Source organism: Rosa chinensis, chromosome 7, assembly GCF_002994745.2.
Source record: "Rosa chinensis cultivar Old Blush chromosome 7, RchiOBHm-V2, whole genome shotgun sequence".
Lineage (NCBI taxonomy): Eukaryota > Viridiplantae > Streptophyta > Magnoliopsida > Rosales > Rosaceae > Rosa > Rosa chinensis.
Window position 1 is genome coordinate 7,097,101 of NC_037094.1, and position 17,857 is coordinate 7,114,957.

Here is a 17,857-nt window from a genome sequence, read left to right on the forward strand (position 1 = left end):
AATAAGTTGACAGCAACTAGTGTATTCAAATGCGCATAAACCTCATTTGAACTTGTCCTATTAATTAAGTGTACTCATATGCGCATAAACCTCATTTGTTTCTTGTTCATCCTAAATTTCCAGTAGAAAGGAAACAGTAAGTTTTTGGCAAAAGTACAAAAATCTCACAAATTATTCCCACCTCTATTGCTTTCTACGAGCAAGAAACTGAAAGTCATATTTTCACAACTACAAAGTCCAAGATTCCAATTATGCCTAATCCCTCATAATAAAGCTATGAATCAAGCTAATCTGACTTCCAATTTTCAGGAATCGGAGTTGAAAGGTTTTACTAGAACAATACATCAGTGCCTCAGTAACCAAGAACATTGATTCTCCAAGTACATAATAAACAATACTAAAGCATTTCCGCTAAACCCCATCAAAACAAAAACATGACAAACATCACTATTTCTACATAGAAGTATAGAACACAGCATACACTATTTCAATTTTGATTAAAGTGAAATAAACACATAACATGGGAAATTGAGAAACCAAGAACTGGGTTTCAGATTTCAGATTTTCAAACAGATATGAGATTTTAGATATATATATATATATATATATATATATATATATATAGAGAGAGAGAGAGAGGACAAGTCACTACCGGCCAGATTCAGTTCAAGGAGAGGGTCGGACCGGAATCAGATTCAAGGATAGATTGAGAGAAGATTGATGTGTCGTCGGCCCACTGTGCCCATGCCGTTGACCATCATCCGCGGAGGAGATTGGGGGAGAGTGAGTCTGAGAGTCGGAGAGAGAGGGATGAGATTTTGAGAGTTTGAGAGATTGCTATGGTCGACTTCGTTGTCGGGACTGGATGGAGTGAGCGGGAAATAGCTGATGGAGGGAACAGGAATAAGAACAAAGTTTCTGAACCCAAAAACCTAAAAACTTGCCAACATGTTTAATTTTGGCACCTATATCCACCCAAACGTCAAAAAATAAAACAAAAGAAAATGTATAAAATGAAAATACACGACGGCATGTATTACAGTAGCTAAAATTAAAGAAATTTGGCGACGGAAAGAATATACCATAGCCATTGAGATTAGGCCTCATCAAAAAGCCCGCGGATCAAGTGGGCCGATGGAGGCCCGCCGGCCCGGAGGGCTTTTAGCCTGGCCCGGCCCGTCAAAAAACCCGCAAAAGCCCGCCTAAAGCCCGCAAAAACCCGGCCCGGCCCGTAGCCCCGGCCCGCCAAAGGCCCGCTAGGCCCGGCCCGTAAAATATTTTATATATATATATATATATTTGTAGTTATGTGTGTGTGTGTTTATAAATATATATACACACACATAGATATATATATTTGTGTGTGTTTATATATATATATATGTGTGTGTGTGTGTGTGTGTTTATATATATGTATATATATTTATATATGTGTGTGTGTTTATATATATGTATATATATATTTATATATGTGTGTGTGTTTATATATATAATATATATATAGAGATATATATATGTGTGTGTGTGTGTGTGTGTTTATATATATGTATATATATGTATATATGTGTGTGTGTTTATATATATGTATATATATATATATTTATATATGTGTGTGTGTTTATATATATAATATATATATAGAGATATATATATATATATATATATATATGTGTGTGTGTGTGTGTGTGTTTATATAGAGGATATATATATAGAGATATATATATATATATATATATATGTGTGTGTGTTTGTTTATATATATAATATATATATAGAGATATATATATATGTGTGTGTGTGTGTTTATATATATGTATATATATTTATATATGTGTGTGTTTATATATATAATATAATAATATATATAGAGATATATATATATATATATATATATATGTGTGTGTGTGTGTGTGTGTGTGTGTGTGGAAGTTCTTATACTTCTATTATTCTATATAGAATATGTGCATATATATATATTCTACATATCGGTAATCGGTTGACCAATTAGATCGGGTTCAAAACTATGGTGAAATTGACTAAATTTTTAACCACACGCATAATTTATTGTAATAAACTCATCCAACGGTCGGTTTTTTCATTTTCTTTGAATTGATAGGGGTTGCTCTTTGGAGTGTATGATATATAAATATAGGTTTATAAGAGTAACTAAGTTTGACCTAGTTGATCGAATTCGAAACAATAACGAAATTGGCTAGATTTTCTACAATCACCATAAAACATTACAATCTCTCCATCGAGCGGTTGGTTTCTCCGAATTCATTTTCTACTTCATGGTTGCTTTAGAATGAACCTAAACAATTTAAATGCAATGTATAAGTCATACAACTAAAGGAATAAAATTGGTATACACCAATGTGTTTGTAATTAAAATTAATTTTTTTATCTTATGTCCATGCACATCCATCGATGGAATATATACAAACGTGATGTGAAAAAATAAGCACGTTTCGCGGTTGCCACGCCATCGGTCAACCAATAAAACATATAAGTGACTACGGTTGACCAATCCGATCGGATTCGAAAATATGGTGAAATTGGCTAAATTTTTTACCACACTCATAATTTATTGTAATAAACTCATCAAATGGTCGGTTTTTTCATTTTCTTTGAATTGATAGGGGTTGCTCTTTGGAGTGTATGATATATAAATATAGGTTTATAAGAGTAACTACGTTTGACCTAGTTGATCGAATTCGAAACAATAACGAAATTGGCTAGATTTTCTACAATCACCATAAAACATTACAATCTCTCCATCGAGCGGTTGGTTTCTCCGAATTCATTTTCTACTTCATGGTTGCTTTAGAATGAACCTAAACAATTTAAATGCAATGTATAAGTCATACAACTAAAGGAATAAAATTGGTATACACCAATGTGTTTGTAATTAAAATTAATTTTTTTATCTTATGTCCACGCACATCCATCGATGGAATATATACAAACGTGATGTGAAAAAATAAGCACGTTTCGCGGTTGCCACGCCATCGGTCAAACAATAAAACATATAAGTGACTACGGTTGACCAATCCGATCGGATTCTAAAATATGGTGAAATTGGCTAAATTTTTTACCATACTCATAATTTATTGTAATAAACCCATCCAACGGTCGGTTTCTCCATTTTCTTTGAATTGATAGGGGTTGCTCTTTGGAGTGTATGATATATAAATATAGGTTTATAAAAAATTAGTGTCTTTAAAAATTTATTTATCAATAAATTAGTATCTATATATAAATATAGATTTTTTTGGTACAATATAGTTATATAGATCTATTATCTTTGGTTGTATTTGATCATTATCCATTGAATTTCCAAAGCTTGATTAAAAAAAAAAAAATTTGTGTCTTTAAATATTTATTTATAAATAAAGCCCGCAAGGCCCGGCCCATAAAAGCCCGCAAGGCCAAGTCCGGCCCTGCCCGAAAAAGCCCGCAAGGCCCGCTTTATATGGACGGGCTTGGATCCTTTGATTTTTAATAAAGCCCGGCCCGGCTCGCGATTATTTAAAAATATGGCAAGGCTCGGCCCGGCCCGTTGACGACCCCTAATTGAGATCATATTTATGCGACGGCGATGCCATGCCATGGAAAATAATTTTTCTCTTTGCGACGCCACATTTGCCATAGCGAATTTTAGATCAATGGCGACGACATTTTCATGCCGACGCTAACTGGTGAAACCAAATGAATTCTTTTTTGTAGTGATCACCAAGCATAAGTAACCCTCTCTTAGCGGGCCCACGAGCCATGCTGAGACCCAACCACGACATGCATGCCGTAACTCGACATACAACCTACCCCGTGGTGGTCGGAAGCGGCCAAGATCTCGCCGGGAAGCAACCTTCCCGGCTTTGCCAAGTCACCTTCACAACATGCCTTTGAAGACTAGAAAGGGAACTCTTTGTCCCACATTGAAGAAAATTTAAAGGAAGGAGCCTCCCTCCCCTATAAAAGGAGACACTTTCCCACTTACTCAACATCCCATTACAACATCTCTTGCAATCCCCTTTGGTCCGCAAGGCCCAAACACATTAATTAAGCTTTCAAGTGGAAGTTCGTCTCCCGCCTCTTGTGTGTCTCTCACTCTCTCTCTCTCTCTCTCTCTCTCTCTTTAACGTTAATTAGGATCACCGATTCTAACATTAACAACGTCATAACCTATTCCTGAGAATATAGAGCTCTTTAAAAATTACACTAGTGTACATGAGACGTGGGATAGAAACTCCATCATAATTGATGATGTAGTCGTGCATTTCATTGTGCATGAGCTTGTTGAGTCCGATGATATCGAACCACACTTCGTTGATGAATGAATGCCAACGTAGATAAAATTGGCCTAATGGAAAGATGCGATTCAGGTTAAGTTAGATTCTCTAACGAAGAGGAAGGTTTTCGAGCCAGTTATGACAACACCTCCTAACATAAAATCTATTGACTAATGGATATTCGTTAGTAAGCGTGATGATAAAAAGATATGGTAATCTCACCTTATGGCGCAAGGCTTCTCACAAAAAATGCTCTAGAATCGACTATGAAGAGAAATATTCTCTCGTAATGGATGTCATTGGACTCCACTACCCTGTTAGTTTGGTAGTTTCTGAAAAACTGAATATGCAACTTACAACTGCGGTCACTACGTATCTCTATGGGGACTTAAACACATAATATACATGAAGGTTCATGATGAACTTCATTTACCCAAGCCAAGTGGCTCTAGACCATAGAGCGCGTTTACAATGAGGTTAAAATGCTCACTAAAGTGACTACTTGATTGGAAAAGGATACGGCCGCACATTTCCATAACAAGTTTTGGATTCTATCATGGTTCATGTTGGACGTGATCTTCATTGGAAGCCCTTAAAGAGTTAAAGGAAACCGCTGAACACTTGAAATCTGAGTTTGAGACGAAAGATTTTGGGAGAACATGATTATGTCTTGATCTGGAACTTGAGCATCGTGTTGATAGATTCTCAGGCATTTTGACAAGGTCAAGTCTTCAAGCACCCTCATAATCGTCCGTAGTCTTGATCTTGAAAAGGATCCTCTTCGTCCAAAGGATGATGAAGAAGCCGTGTTAAAGGCAAAAGTGACATGCTTATGTACAATAAGCGCATTATTGTACTTAGCTCAATGCACAATACCGGACATCTCATTTGCAATGAACTTGTTAGTAAGATATAACTTTGCGCCAACGCGACGCCATTGGATTAGTGTAATAGATATCTTTCGGTACTGGAGATGTACGATTGATACGGGCTTGTTCTATCCATACAGAGAGATGATGGATTCGGACCCATCACACACTAGAAACGCTTCCAACACTGTCCTACGTTCTCTATCCCCATCCCAAAACAACATGTGTTTTGGAAGGTTTTGCTGATGTTAGGTATCACTCTGACCCATACAAAAGTCATTCCCAAGCTGGTTAAGTGTTCACCATGGGTAAGATCGCGATATCTTGGAGGTCTACAAAACAGACCGTAGTAGTTATATCTTCGAACAATGTAGATACTATTGCTCTTCACGAAGTGATTCGTGAATGTATATGGATTAAATCCACAATTATGCATGTTCGAACAATTGTGGTTTGAAGTCTACCACAGATGAGCCTACGAGCATTTAGGATAATGTTGCTTGTTTTGAACAAATGAAACAAGGCTACATCAAAAGCGACAACACCAAGCATAATCAGCAACAACAAACTCTCCTCAAGATCAAAGTGAACTAGATTCGATTTGAGGACAGTGTGGCAGACTTGCTCACTAAGTCATTGCCTAAATTCCACTTTTGAGAAACGTGTTGATAGCATTGTTTGCGGAAGTTATCCGAACTCCCATGACGGTAGTCATCAGAGGGAGATGCAGACATCAGGGGGAGATGTCTACATGTATGGTCTCGAAACGTGGAGTGTTGTGTTCTTTTTCCCCTTTAACCGAGGTTATTTTTTCCCACTGGGTTTTTGTTACTCGGTAAGGTTTTTAAAGAGGCAACGAGAGGAGCACCACGTTTGGGCGACACAAGGGGGAGTGTTCAAGTAAATCCAGAATATGTGTTTGACCCAAACTCTAAGTTACTTGACCTAGTTGTAATAAGGTTTTGAATTAGATATATTCTCTTAAATATTCATAGATATCTGATTAATTGTACGATTATCTTTCCTTGTACAACTCTGATTCTATGCATGCCTTGTAATCCTTTATATAAAGAGGTCTATATTATCAATGGAAGCACGACTCAATTATCTCCAAATTTCTGTTTTTCTTAAAAAAAATTAATTTAATTTTTTTAATAATTACTTTTCATGACGTACTTTTCTTGAGAACATGTTTTTGAGAAATACTTCTCATAACATACTTGATTTGAGAACATGCTTTTATTAAAGATGTTTCGCGGTCATTCTCAATGAACATTCTATATAGATTGGTTCTCTTAATGAAATGGTCTTCTGCGACAAGTATAAAGTTTTTTCAAATTATTATTATTATTATCGAGAAAAAAATTGAAGTTATGTGAGAAAAAAAAACAAAGAGAGGAGGTTTATCAGTATGATAGGTAGGTGGTTACTGTAGACATATGAATTAATTGTCTTAAAAGTTATTTATTTTCTTTTTTATTTTGAGAAAATCGTCCAAACAGTGTTTGAACTTTTCCAGACTATTAATTTTCATACCTATATACTTTAAAAAACATCAAAATGGTACCTAACGATTTAAGCCCGATCCAATTTATGTATCTAGCCCAATTTATGTATCTAGCAACAGTAAAGGCTGTAAAGCCGTCAACTCCGTTTAATTTTGAGGGGTAAAAGCGGTACTTCATGTATTTTGATACAGTAAATCAATTTTAAAACAATGAAAATCCAAAATAAACCCCCAACTTTGAGGTTGGGGAGACTCAAACCCATCCTAACACAGATGGGAATGAAAGCCCCAACCACCAGAATACTTGCATGGTACTAGTATGTGGCAAACAAAAATTATATATATCATTTAGTTTAAAAACACATTTTCTTTCACCATTCTATCATCTTCCTTCTTGTGTTTTGCAGTCTTTGCAAATATCTCTCTCTCTCCTCCTTCTTCATTCTAGATTCCCAGCCACAAAGTTTATTACTATTAATTGGAGAAGGAACACATGTTACATGTACATCTAATTCAACTCTTCGATCCAAAACCAGTTCTTTTCAACACCATAAACCAACAACAATAACAAATCCTTGACAATTGGATTCTTCAACAAAAACCCAAAACTCTTCATTGATCTAACCATATCCAAAAAGTTTACAAAATTCAAGTTGTACCCAGAAGCATCAGAATCTTCCTCCTTTCTTATCTTCTTCTTCCTCTCTTCATGCTCATAAACTGAAAATCACAACAACAAAATGTTTCCACATCATTCAAAATTCCAAACCCAGAAAAATGATAATAATAAAAAAACAAGGGTCTGAGCAAATTGTGTGAATTTGTGGAACAAATTTGTAGGAGGTTTATAAGTTATTAGAGCTAGGAGGTTTAAAAGTTCAATTTGATTTTGCTAATTGGGTTCTATAAAATCTGGGTTTGTGTTGAGTTTGACCATGATCATGTTTCGTCATCTCTCTCACTCAATCTCTATCTCTCTGCTCGCCGCTTCAGCAATCTAAAAAGGGAAATCAAGACAACTAAACTCAGACAATTAATTCAGCACAAAATCTAAACTTCCTGGACTGCAATTCTTGAATTTTTAGAAGCTTCAGTTCATGGTCTAAAGAACAATGCACCTTGCTCAGTACCCATTTACAGTGGTGCCAAGCTCCATAGAACTTGTAATTTTGCTTCAACGCATCCACCACGTACCTACACAACCAAAGCCGGATCTGAAGGAGTAAATGCCAAACTCTTCCAATTCTTCCTCCCATCAGTGGCCCCATCCAAACCCAACTCCGAAACCGAGCTACAGAACCCCAGAATCCCAGTCAACGCACCGAAAAACACCATCAAAGACACGAACAAGAACATCCTAGCAACAATAACAACTAATAAAAACACGATCTGGAAAGCAAGAGCAGTACCCAATACTGGCCAGAACGAAACCCTGACGGATTGGACAGCTACTATGAACTTGACCGGGCGGCCATAGAAGCCGTAGAAGACACTGTAAGTGATTGAGCCGAGAGCGAAGAGAGAGAGGATAAAGATGAAGAAGGTGAAAGCGAGAGCAAGGAGGTTGTTCTTCAACACCAAGACTCGTCTTCACATTTAGAATGGAAGGAGGAGATGGAAAAAAGAGCACTATTGTGAAGCGAATCAATCAATCAGAGAAAGAGAGAGAAAAGAATTCGAAAGCAGCTAGAAGAAAGGGGTCAACTCAAAAAAAATAAAAATTTGGCAGTACCAATTTTACCCCTCAAAATTTAACGGAGTTGACGGCTTTACTATTGCTAGGTACATAAATTAGGTCGGGCTTAAATCGTCAGGTACCATTTTGATGTTTTTCAAGGTATATGTATGAAAATTAATAGTCTGGAAAAGTTCAGACATTGTTTGGACGATTTTCCCTTTTATTTTTCTATATACCATACACTGCTACTCAATTACTAAATATTATTTTATATTAATAAAGTGTAAGAGTTTTATTGTCTTTTCATACTGATTTTGGCTAACAAATTGAGTTCTCTTAAATATAACTAGTCTTCCTCCACACATGCGCTACATATGCAAAAATGTGTAAAATATATATTTTTTTGTTGGAAGAAAATAAAAAAGATGTAGTAGAAAAAAAGTAGAAGAGGGAGCTTTTCTATTCATACCTCCAAAATTGACATTTGGACTTCCCTACTTAATAGACCTCCAATTTACTTTTACAAATAACTAATATGCTATCTACACCTTCCTAATTTTCCCAAAATGCCCACTGTCCAATAAAATCAATAAAAGTCATTTTTTTGGAAGATTTTATTCATACCTCCAAAAACCCATTGTACTATTCTTAACCCTTCCCCCACTTAACGACAACAAAAAAAATCTTATCAATTTGATAGTAATATAAATTCATATATGAATTCATGCACAAAACAAAAATAAAGAACAAGAAAATCGTGGGAGATGAAAAGGGATGGGGTCTATATTTGGGATATCTCAATGGCCGCCTGAAAGCAAAACGTTAAAATTAAGCTGAAGATGTCTTGATTTTCAAATAAATAGACTAAGATAGTGAAAAAAGAAGAACATAAAACTTCTAAACTCATACCATGTACGAAGACACCAAAAGGATGTTTTGCTCAATTACTGAATTGTCACTTTCTTCCATAGAGTTTGATGTATATTGTAGGGTTTACGTTGGAGAATAATGTTTTCTCCAAGTTGAAGACTACATACTGTCTTGAAGGTAAGAAGAAACTCTTTATTTTTTTTTTCTTGTTTTTGTTCTTATTAATAATTTGACATGAGTTGACAAAGTCAACTATAACTTGAAAAAAAAAAGGTCCAAATGCCAATTTTAAAAGTATGAATAGAAGTTCTCAAACGGTTATTGCAGAAAGAAGATAGCGAGAGAAAAAAATGGATTGTGAGATCATTTTTTATTTATTTTTCTTAATAAAATTTATTTTCTAATTGTCATAATTGTCCTTATAATTTAATTAATTATGAAAGTTTTTTAATCTTCTAGGTCTGTCAAAATTTATAGTTTTAGCTAACAATGGCTCTTCTCTTAATAATAGTACAGAGATAGATTAGCAATCGCCCACATGTTATGTATGTGGTGTAAAAATAGTTATTGCATAAACAAAGTACTTTGAGATAAAAGTGGGTTGTGATGTGCATAGTTATTGTAGAAGGTTTTGAGAATTTTTATTTATTTATATGATAGAAATTTCTTTTGTGCTTGTCATAATTGACCTTCATAATTAAATAAATTATTTAATGTTGTAAATATTATTATCTATGTGGATGTCCATGTAAATACTCATTAGTTATGTACTTTGATTTAAACTCTACCTCTATATAAAGGAGGCTAATGAGACTGAATGAGAACACTTCTACTTCCTCCCTACTATTCTCTCTCCATATTCTCTCTACTTTATAACACGTTATCAGCACGCTTGCTATATTTTTTTTAGACTCCATGATGATCTTAAAGTTTTTGGTGCAGCCATGTTGCTTTTGACCTTAACTTTGATCTATGAGTTTAATATCTTCATTCACTGTGCGATGTGGAAGTTAATCTCCCAATTTTGTTCTTTACATGATCGTGTATTTCTATTGCACATACTACTTGCATCGTTTCTTTTTTGAATCTGTTTTCATATCGATGCGCATTTTTCAAATTTACCAATATTAATTGGGCTTGATCGGTTTGTTAAAGATTCATGGTGGTCTTGGTTTGGGACTTGTGACGGAATGGGTGGTCTCCATTTATTTACTTTGACTACTCTGTTGCTTCTTAATCTTATAGTTTGAATTCATCTGCTGCATGCTTCTTTTGCTAAACCTTGATAATTGCCTATATGTTTCCTTTCTTTATATGCCAAATTTTTCATAACGAAACGTCACTGGGTGACGTTTTTCAATTTGATTTACAGCAAATTAATGGATTTGTATTATTCAATATATAAAGTATTGGCTTTATAGCACTGTTAGTCCTGAGGACGTCATTACTATGATTAATTATTGTCTTGAAGGCTATAACATTTTGGCATGCTCCAGTTTGTATAATTTTTAAGAAAAAAACTTATCCAGTTACACAATTCTATGCATATATATGATCTGTGTATATAATAGTCTTTTAATTGAAAGAGCTTCAGGTATGTATTTATCTATTTTGACCTTTTGATTCACCTTCTTCTTTCTTTCAATCTGGAAAATTTATATGGTGAACTCACACCTATATCTACTTGTAATCAAAATAGATCGAGACCTGAAGTCTCTTGATTCGATTATAGAGGGACTGAAGTTCCTCAAGAGTTACATATTCCAAATTGTGAAATGAAGGGACAGAAGTTCCTCAGAATTATACAATGATCAAAATCGCATGTTGCTTGATCCCTGATCATATGGGGACCTGAAGTTCCTCTAGGATCATGAAATGTAAATTGGAAAATTGTGACATGAAGCTCTTCAGAACTTATGCAATTACGAGGGCCAAAAGATCCTCAGAGTTATATAATCCAGCATATGAACTCACATATTTTGTATCCCTAATAATTATAAGAGGGCCGGAAGTTCCTCAAAATGTTTGGGTATTGGGGTTCCCTCCTCCACACGACAATGTGAATTTGAAGTTCCTTACCTTATTTTGAGATTATGTTCTTGTGCAATTAGAGGAGAGAAACAAGATTATCATATTTGTGAAGTTAAGCAGACCAGAAGTTCTGTGTATTTTCTTCATTCAAGGAACCAGAAGTTTCCACTGTAAAATATATTCCATTATCTATTTTTTTCCCTGCAAGTTTCCTATTTTGTTATGTACTTACATTACAGTACTTGTCTTTTAAATTAATTTTTTTTGTTACTCATACTGACCAGCAGTCCTATACTTCGAACATATGAATTTTGAGTGTAATATTTTGAATAATATTTTAGATCTCTAATTATGAGTATATTTTAATCCATTAGGGTTATTCACGTTAAAATTTTTAACTTTGACTGACGGTACCGATTCTCTTAATAATAGTACAGATTAGAGATGACCAAAAAACATGCATATAATACGCTAACATGCTGTATCTTACATTAATGGGCTCTATTTCACATATAAGTGTGATAAAAGGATGATCTTGGATCAATGTTAATCACCTTATTTTTAGTAACTTCTATTATTCGGCTGAACTCTTCCGATTAATTGTATCTTACACAAACCATATACATAACAACCAGACAACCAGTAGATCAACTTCGTACGGATTACAATGATTCAATCACAGATATGTGTACATATGTAGTTGATAATATGTGCTGATTTGAGACGTAGTACATCAGCAATAGACTATTAGGCGATGTAGGTAGCTATAGTAATATATTTATCTGTGTGATTAATTATCCTTCATGGGTTTTTTCGATCACCAAGCAATGTAGGTTGTTCCTTTCACCAAACTGCATGAATACCAGCCGTGTGGACATAAACAACTCTTTATTCGCACCATCGATCGGTTTTATAAATTGAATTTTTCATGCGCTAGCCAACAGCTCACTGCCCACGCTTAAGCATGGGAAGCCATTTGTGATTAAGCATGCATATATATATAACCATTAATTTGGATATCATACAAAAATATATATATAGTATACATCATGCAGTGATCTGAGTCAAACTTGGTCGACACAGGTCCTACCTATAATCTGGAATTCACTCCCCTGGATTTCATACCAGAGATCATGGGGCAAAGTCATGGTCATTTCGAAGAAAGAAAAAAAAGAAAATGGCGCGTGCTAGGCTAGCTTAGCCCTACTGGCTCAGTATTATTATGAACATCCATGTTCTCCCTTCTCAGTTTGTTTTGACTTTACAATACGTCTTCTAGCAGATCTGCAAAACCATAACTATCCTGAGCTGATATTACCTAACAGCAAATTCATGCATTTACTTCTTCTATTCACTCTACACCTACAACTTTGAAGCTTCAGAATGTCATTCTCAGGGCTTAATACATGGCCTAACCTCACACACAATATAAAAGTATTGTTGCCCCTACACCATTGACATATATGGTTGCCATTCTTCCCTCAGTTTGCTCAACTAATTCTGCGAGCCTCATTGCTAAGCTAGCTAGCTAGGTCAAGAATGTCCTAGACTATATAAAGTCCATGGTACACTTTTATGAGGGCGGATGTGGTTGTTTTTTTATCAATTATTCAGGCAGACCATGCTAGTAGAATTCTGATTGATTAACGCGCAGAAAATGCAGTGACTCAATAAGTTGGCAAAAGTTGAGTAGTAGCTGTCACTATACACCACCGGCAAGAATTTAGTACATAGGTAAGTCTAATGGATCAGGTGCGAAAAGTTAACACACTGGGTCCGATAAGATTTGTGATAAGGTCTGAAAATGGAAGCACGGCTTTCGTCATGGTAGAGGAATTTCTACATAAGATGTGCGCGCATTCATAACTCTTAATGACTGCTCTATCTTCCACCAAAAAAAAAAAAACAAGGGTAAATAAAGAATTGGCAATCTAGCTATCATATTTAGGGTATTGGCTAGTTCGATCATCTTCCAATATATATTTTCATTTGCTAAAAATTGAAAGCTACAATGTCGATCAGGCATGTAAAGGCCAAATAGCTAGAAAACTGTAACACAAACTGGGATCGTACTAAATGTAAACTTTTATCTTCTTCAACTTGAAGTTTTATCGATCAGGACCCAAAGAAAAGAACACTTGACATTTTTATGACTTAGGTCTTAAACTTTAGGGCATATTGTCACCCAGTGACCCAACAATTAATACACTACTAGGGTAGTCATTTTCACATTGCCGAGGCCACTAGCTAGCTGAGTGCCCTCTGAGACTTCCTTGAAGTACGTCGAACAGGAAGAAATTTAGTCTCCCAATCTTGATCAGCTTCTCACGGCTTTTATCCCTAGCCTCTCTAATATCTTGAAAAAAAAAAAAAAAGCATCACATCACATACATACATACTCAATGCCTCATGATCCGAAACATATCATAGAAGATATCTCTTTTTCATTTTCTGTATATTCTTAACCACTTGGAGATGAATTGTTCCAAATCGCCTCTAGCTCTCTAGCGAAAGCCTTCTGTCTCCCAACGACAATCGTGATGTGATCTTTCTTCTCAATCACCTTAACGCGAGCACGAGGAACTCTCGATTGCACATTGTAGCTGCATTCAACTGGGATCAGTTCATCATCTCTGCCATGGAACACATTAACGTTGCATTTTAGATTGTCTCGAACAGTGTCCAAGTAGGCGTCCATCTTGCCTGCGGTGCCGCATATAACGTTGTGCAGTGTGTGCCATGCTGCGTTGTGTGTGTGGCAGAAGAACCCTTCAAGCAAAAAAGTTCTCATCCTGTAAAATAAGTAGAACAAAGAACCTAGCAATTAGTTACTCTCTCTGTTTTTTTGTTTTTGCTAGATAATTTAACCTTTTTATTTTTATTTTTTATGAATGTAGTATCATAATTAACTAGCAGCAACCTCTGGAGTCTGGCAGCATAATAAATGACGAAAAGAAAATTAAATTTGAACATGAAGTGATCTGTCTCCGTATGTTTTATAGTTACATGAGCCACGTTCCTAAAGCAACGGGGAAGAAATTTTCAAATTGACAGATACACTTCGATATTTCTACTAAATTAGATTTTTTTTTTTAAAGGAAATTAATTAGATTTTTTTATATATATGAAATTTCTACTAAGTTACATGTGAAATTTTTTTAAATGCATCTGATATGTAATTCAAACATGTAAGAAGTGCCTCTTACAAGAAGAAAAATCTGAATCCACCACGAACACTAGGAACCCAATAACTAAGTTTTTTTTTTTTTTGGACAAGAACCCAATAACTAAGTGTAGTTATGGTCTTAAAAAGTATTGGTTTGAAGATGCAAAATGAAGAGTTGGGTACGGAACAAAACCCTTCCTAAAGTACAAGAGGAAAACTTTATTGTAGATGTGGTAGCATAACCAATACCATGACCCATTGACTGGTCTCTGCAACTACAAGCTGTAACCAGCATTGTGTGAATTTCCTGGTTACAGATGGGGCTGGGTTTCCCAATCAATGTGAAAAAGGGTCCACAGGAACCGTTTGGAAACTATTGAAAATTTAATGGTAGATAAGAATGACATGATTTCGTGCCTAGAATAGGTTTTGGTGGGTGTGACAAAATATATTCCATAAGGTGGTGAGGTAGTTCGGTACTCAATTTGATCCTAAAGATTCAAATTAAATAATACTTTACCTGTTTCTAGTCACAAGTTTGGCAACAAACTCCACAAAACGGTGGTTCTTGCAAATGAGAAGGCACACCGTCCGTGAGATGTGCTCGTACCAACACGCAATTGACGCACCAAATGCAATCACCGGCCAAACACGTCTCGGAGCCACCATCCTCATCATATGTTGTGTTGCTTGTGCCCCTTTTGGTATAGGGAAGTATGGCTAATTAACAAGCACACAATTAAGAAAACACTGGTCGATAATTTGTTCAACCCCAAAATTTATTTTTACATGGACAAAAAGAATAAAATCATATCAACAGTCTAGCGACGTAACATGTTGAATTATTTTATAAGAGAATATTATAACGTATCGGTTGCATAAAAGATTTGTGGACAAAAAAATAAATCATGTCAATTGACGTAAGATGCTGAATTATTTTACGAGAGAATGTTGTGACGTACCGGGGCGAGTAAAGTGAGGGATTTGATGGAGTTGGGGTGTTTAACGGCAAGGGCAAGGGCCAAAATGCAGCCTAACGAATGAGCCACAATGTGGAAGGATTTAACTTTATGAGGTTCAAGCACGGACTGTTCAATCATTTCCAAGTGTTCTCTGAGGGTGTACATGGAGTCGGCTGGCTTTGGACTCCTTCCAAACCCCAAAAGATCAATAGCAAAAAGCCTAAAATTTGATTTTGCAGCGCTTGAAAGGTTTGGGAACACCGTCTCCGTCCAGAATGCCGATGATGAAATAAACCCATGAATGAATAGCACATCTTCTCGTGCATCATGATCTGACATCATCGTAAATATCCAAATAATGAAAATGTTAAAACAACATAAATACAGTAAACAAAACCTTTATGACTGTGATAGTGTTATTTACACTCTTATTAAGTGAGAATAACAATGCTCGTTTACCTTTGGGTCCTTCAGCTTTAACATAGAGGGATTCTTTGCAAGAAGAGGTCCAAGAAGTGCAGAATTTACAGTCACAATCCGACCACCTCGGGATAGGGTGACATATTTGGCCTCCAATCTTTCCCTGAAGCATTTCGACGATGGTGGAGTTGACCGTGAACTTGGATCGAACGGCCGAACCTCTCTTGTTCTCCCTCGTAGTCATCTTGGAGACCTCGGATAAGAGCGAAGGGCGCGTGTAGAGTGTGTCTGAGATCTCCTCGAGCTGTAGCTTCGTCGAGCTAAGGCAGACGATTTTCGACTCGCCTTGCTCTGAGAGCAAGATCTTGCCGCTGTTCGTAATGGCCTCTTTGGAAGATGAGCAGTAGCAAGGCTTCCATTCGGCTTCAAAGAAAAGGTCCGCAACTTTGTAGAGAAAGCACAGGAAGAAATCGACAAGGTCGAGAATGGAGAAGACAAAGAAGCTCACAGCCTCGTTTATGAATCTTCCTGTCAATGTTAGAACCGATCTGGTTTTTCCCATTGCATCCATTCAGGACCCAAAAACACACCAACCCGCAAACTAAAATCACTAGACGGCGAGAGAAAGAGATAGGGTCACCACAATGTCATAGATACAATGGTGTTCTGGTTTCCCTCTTCACTCGTGCTAACTTAATAGGGAAAAAGCCAATAATGTAAAGAGGAGAAGACTAGGATGTGGGTCATGAACTCATGGCTAAGCTAAGCTAGCTTTTTAGTACGAGTCTTCGAAATGGGTGATGGAAGCAAACCCTATGAGCACAAACTAACTTGTTCACTCTTCTAATTCCTCCCCCTCCCCCCCCCTCCCTGCTCGCTAGCCTCAACCCTATAAGCATGATACGTTTGAATGGAAGCGTGTGGGATTCGAAGCGTGTGGGGGTGTTGAAGATCTCTTATAAAAAACAGTGAGTGAAAGAGAGAGCTGGTTGACAGTGCAAGTTACCAACAGAGATAGAGCTGAGTTAAATGTATATTGATTGTTCATTAACAAGGTTTGTTGGCCAAGAGGAAAAGGGTGGGTGGTAGTTGAACCTCCCCATGTATGGAAATGGAAAGAAATTTACATGTATTAATTTATATATATATATATATATATATATATATATATATATAATATACTTTTGTCTTGCACTACAAAAATGAAAAACCACTCCAATCACAGTTTTGTTGTTGTTTAATCAATTAATTAAAGATCTCGACAAAATTGTTTCTTCCATCCTTTCACAAAATGGATGTCGTTTCTTGCGAAATGAGAAGTTGTGGTACAAGTTTTCTCATCCACTAGGTTACAACTCATCATTTGTAGCTCAAAGTTGCCAAACTGGTTCATTAATGTGGCAAAGATCGACTAATTAAATTTTGATGAAATGAAAGATCGGTGCTCCCAAACCTCTAATAGTTATTGCATGCCTGCATGGTAGTCTTAGTCCACATGACTTTTATCCCTGTGATAGACAACCTCGCCCCACCTTCCTAAGATCTAAGGAAACAAGTCTAAGTTTTTCATTGATTGGTCCTAAATGAAACTAATACTAATTAAGAAATATCTGCATGCGCATGCAACACTAAGATCGGTGGATACAATGTTTGTGTCCCTTAATGAGCTACGTGCATTGGCTGGTAGTAGCACTCTTGTGAGCATCGGCTGCAACGTTTCAATTTGTCCGATGAATCCCACAGATTAATTTACTCATGAATTGTTAATAAGGAATATTACAAGTATATGTGTGTGTGTTTCTCTGTGTATATGTATATATTATTCGAGCTTATACATGCATGACTAAGAACATTATCTACAACTGACATATAGAGGGTGCTTCACATTGTAATTAGGGCTTAATTTGTTCATTTCATTGCAGTTATCCTTATATGAGGCGCAATTGGGAAAAGCTAGCTAGTTAATTAGCTAAGTACTCGATCAGAAATTATGGGAACAATACTAGCAGTACCATACGCGCTTAGATGAATCTTCTTTAAATAATCTAAATCAAGGCAGAGTTGC

General features: G+C 36.1%; 1 protein-coding gene across 1 annotated transcript; it reads right to left on the reverse strand.

Moving 5' to 3' along the window:
* Positions 1 to 13,286: 13,286 nt before the first annotated feature.
* Positions 13,287 to 16,711, reverse strand: LOC112175811 (probable lysophospholipase BODYGUARD 3). The gene is made up of 4 exons (XM_024313557.2): positions 15,832 to 16,711; positions 15,373 to 15,704; positions 14,931 to 15,130; positions 13,287 to 14,036 (listed from the first exon to the last, which is right to left on the reverse strand). The coding sequence occupies exons 1-4, from the start codon at positions 16,361 to 16,363 to the stop codon at positions 13,706 to 13,708; spliced, it is 1,395 nt and encodes a 464-aa protein (XP_024169325.1). The 5' UTR covers positions 16,364 to 16,711; the 3' UTR covers positions 13,287 to 13,705.
* Positions 16,712 to 17,857: the final 1,146 nt, after the last annotated feature.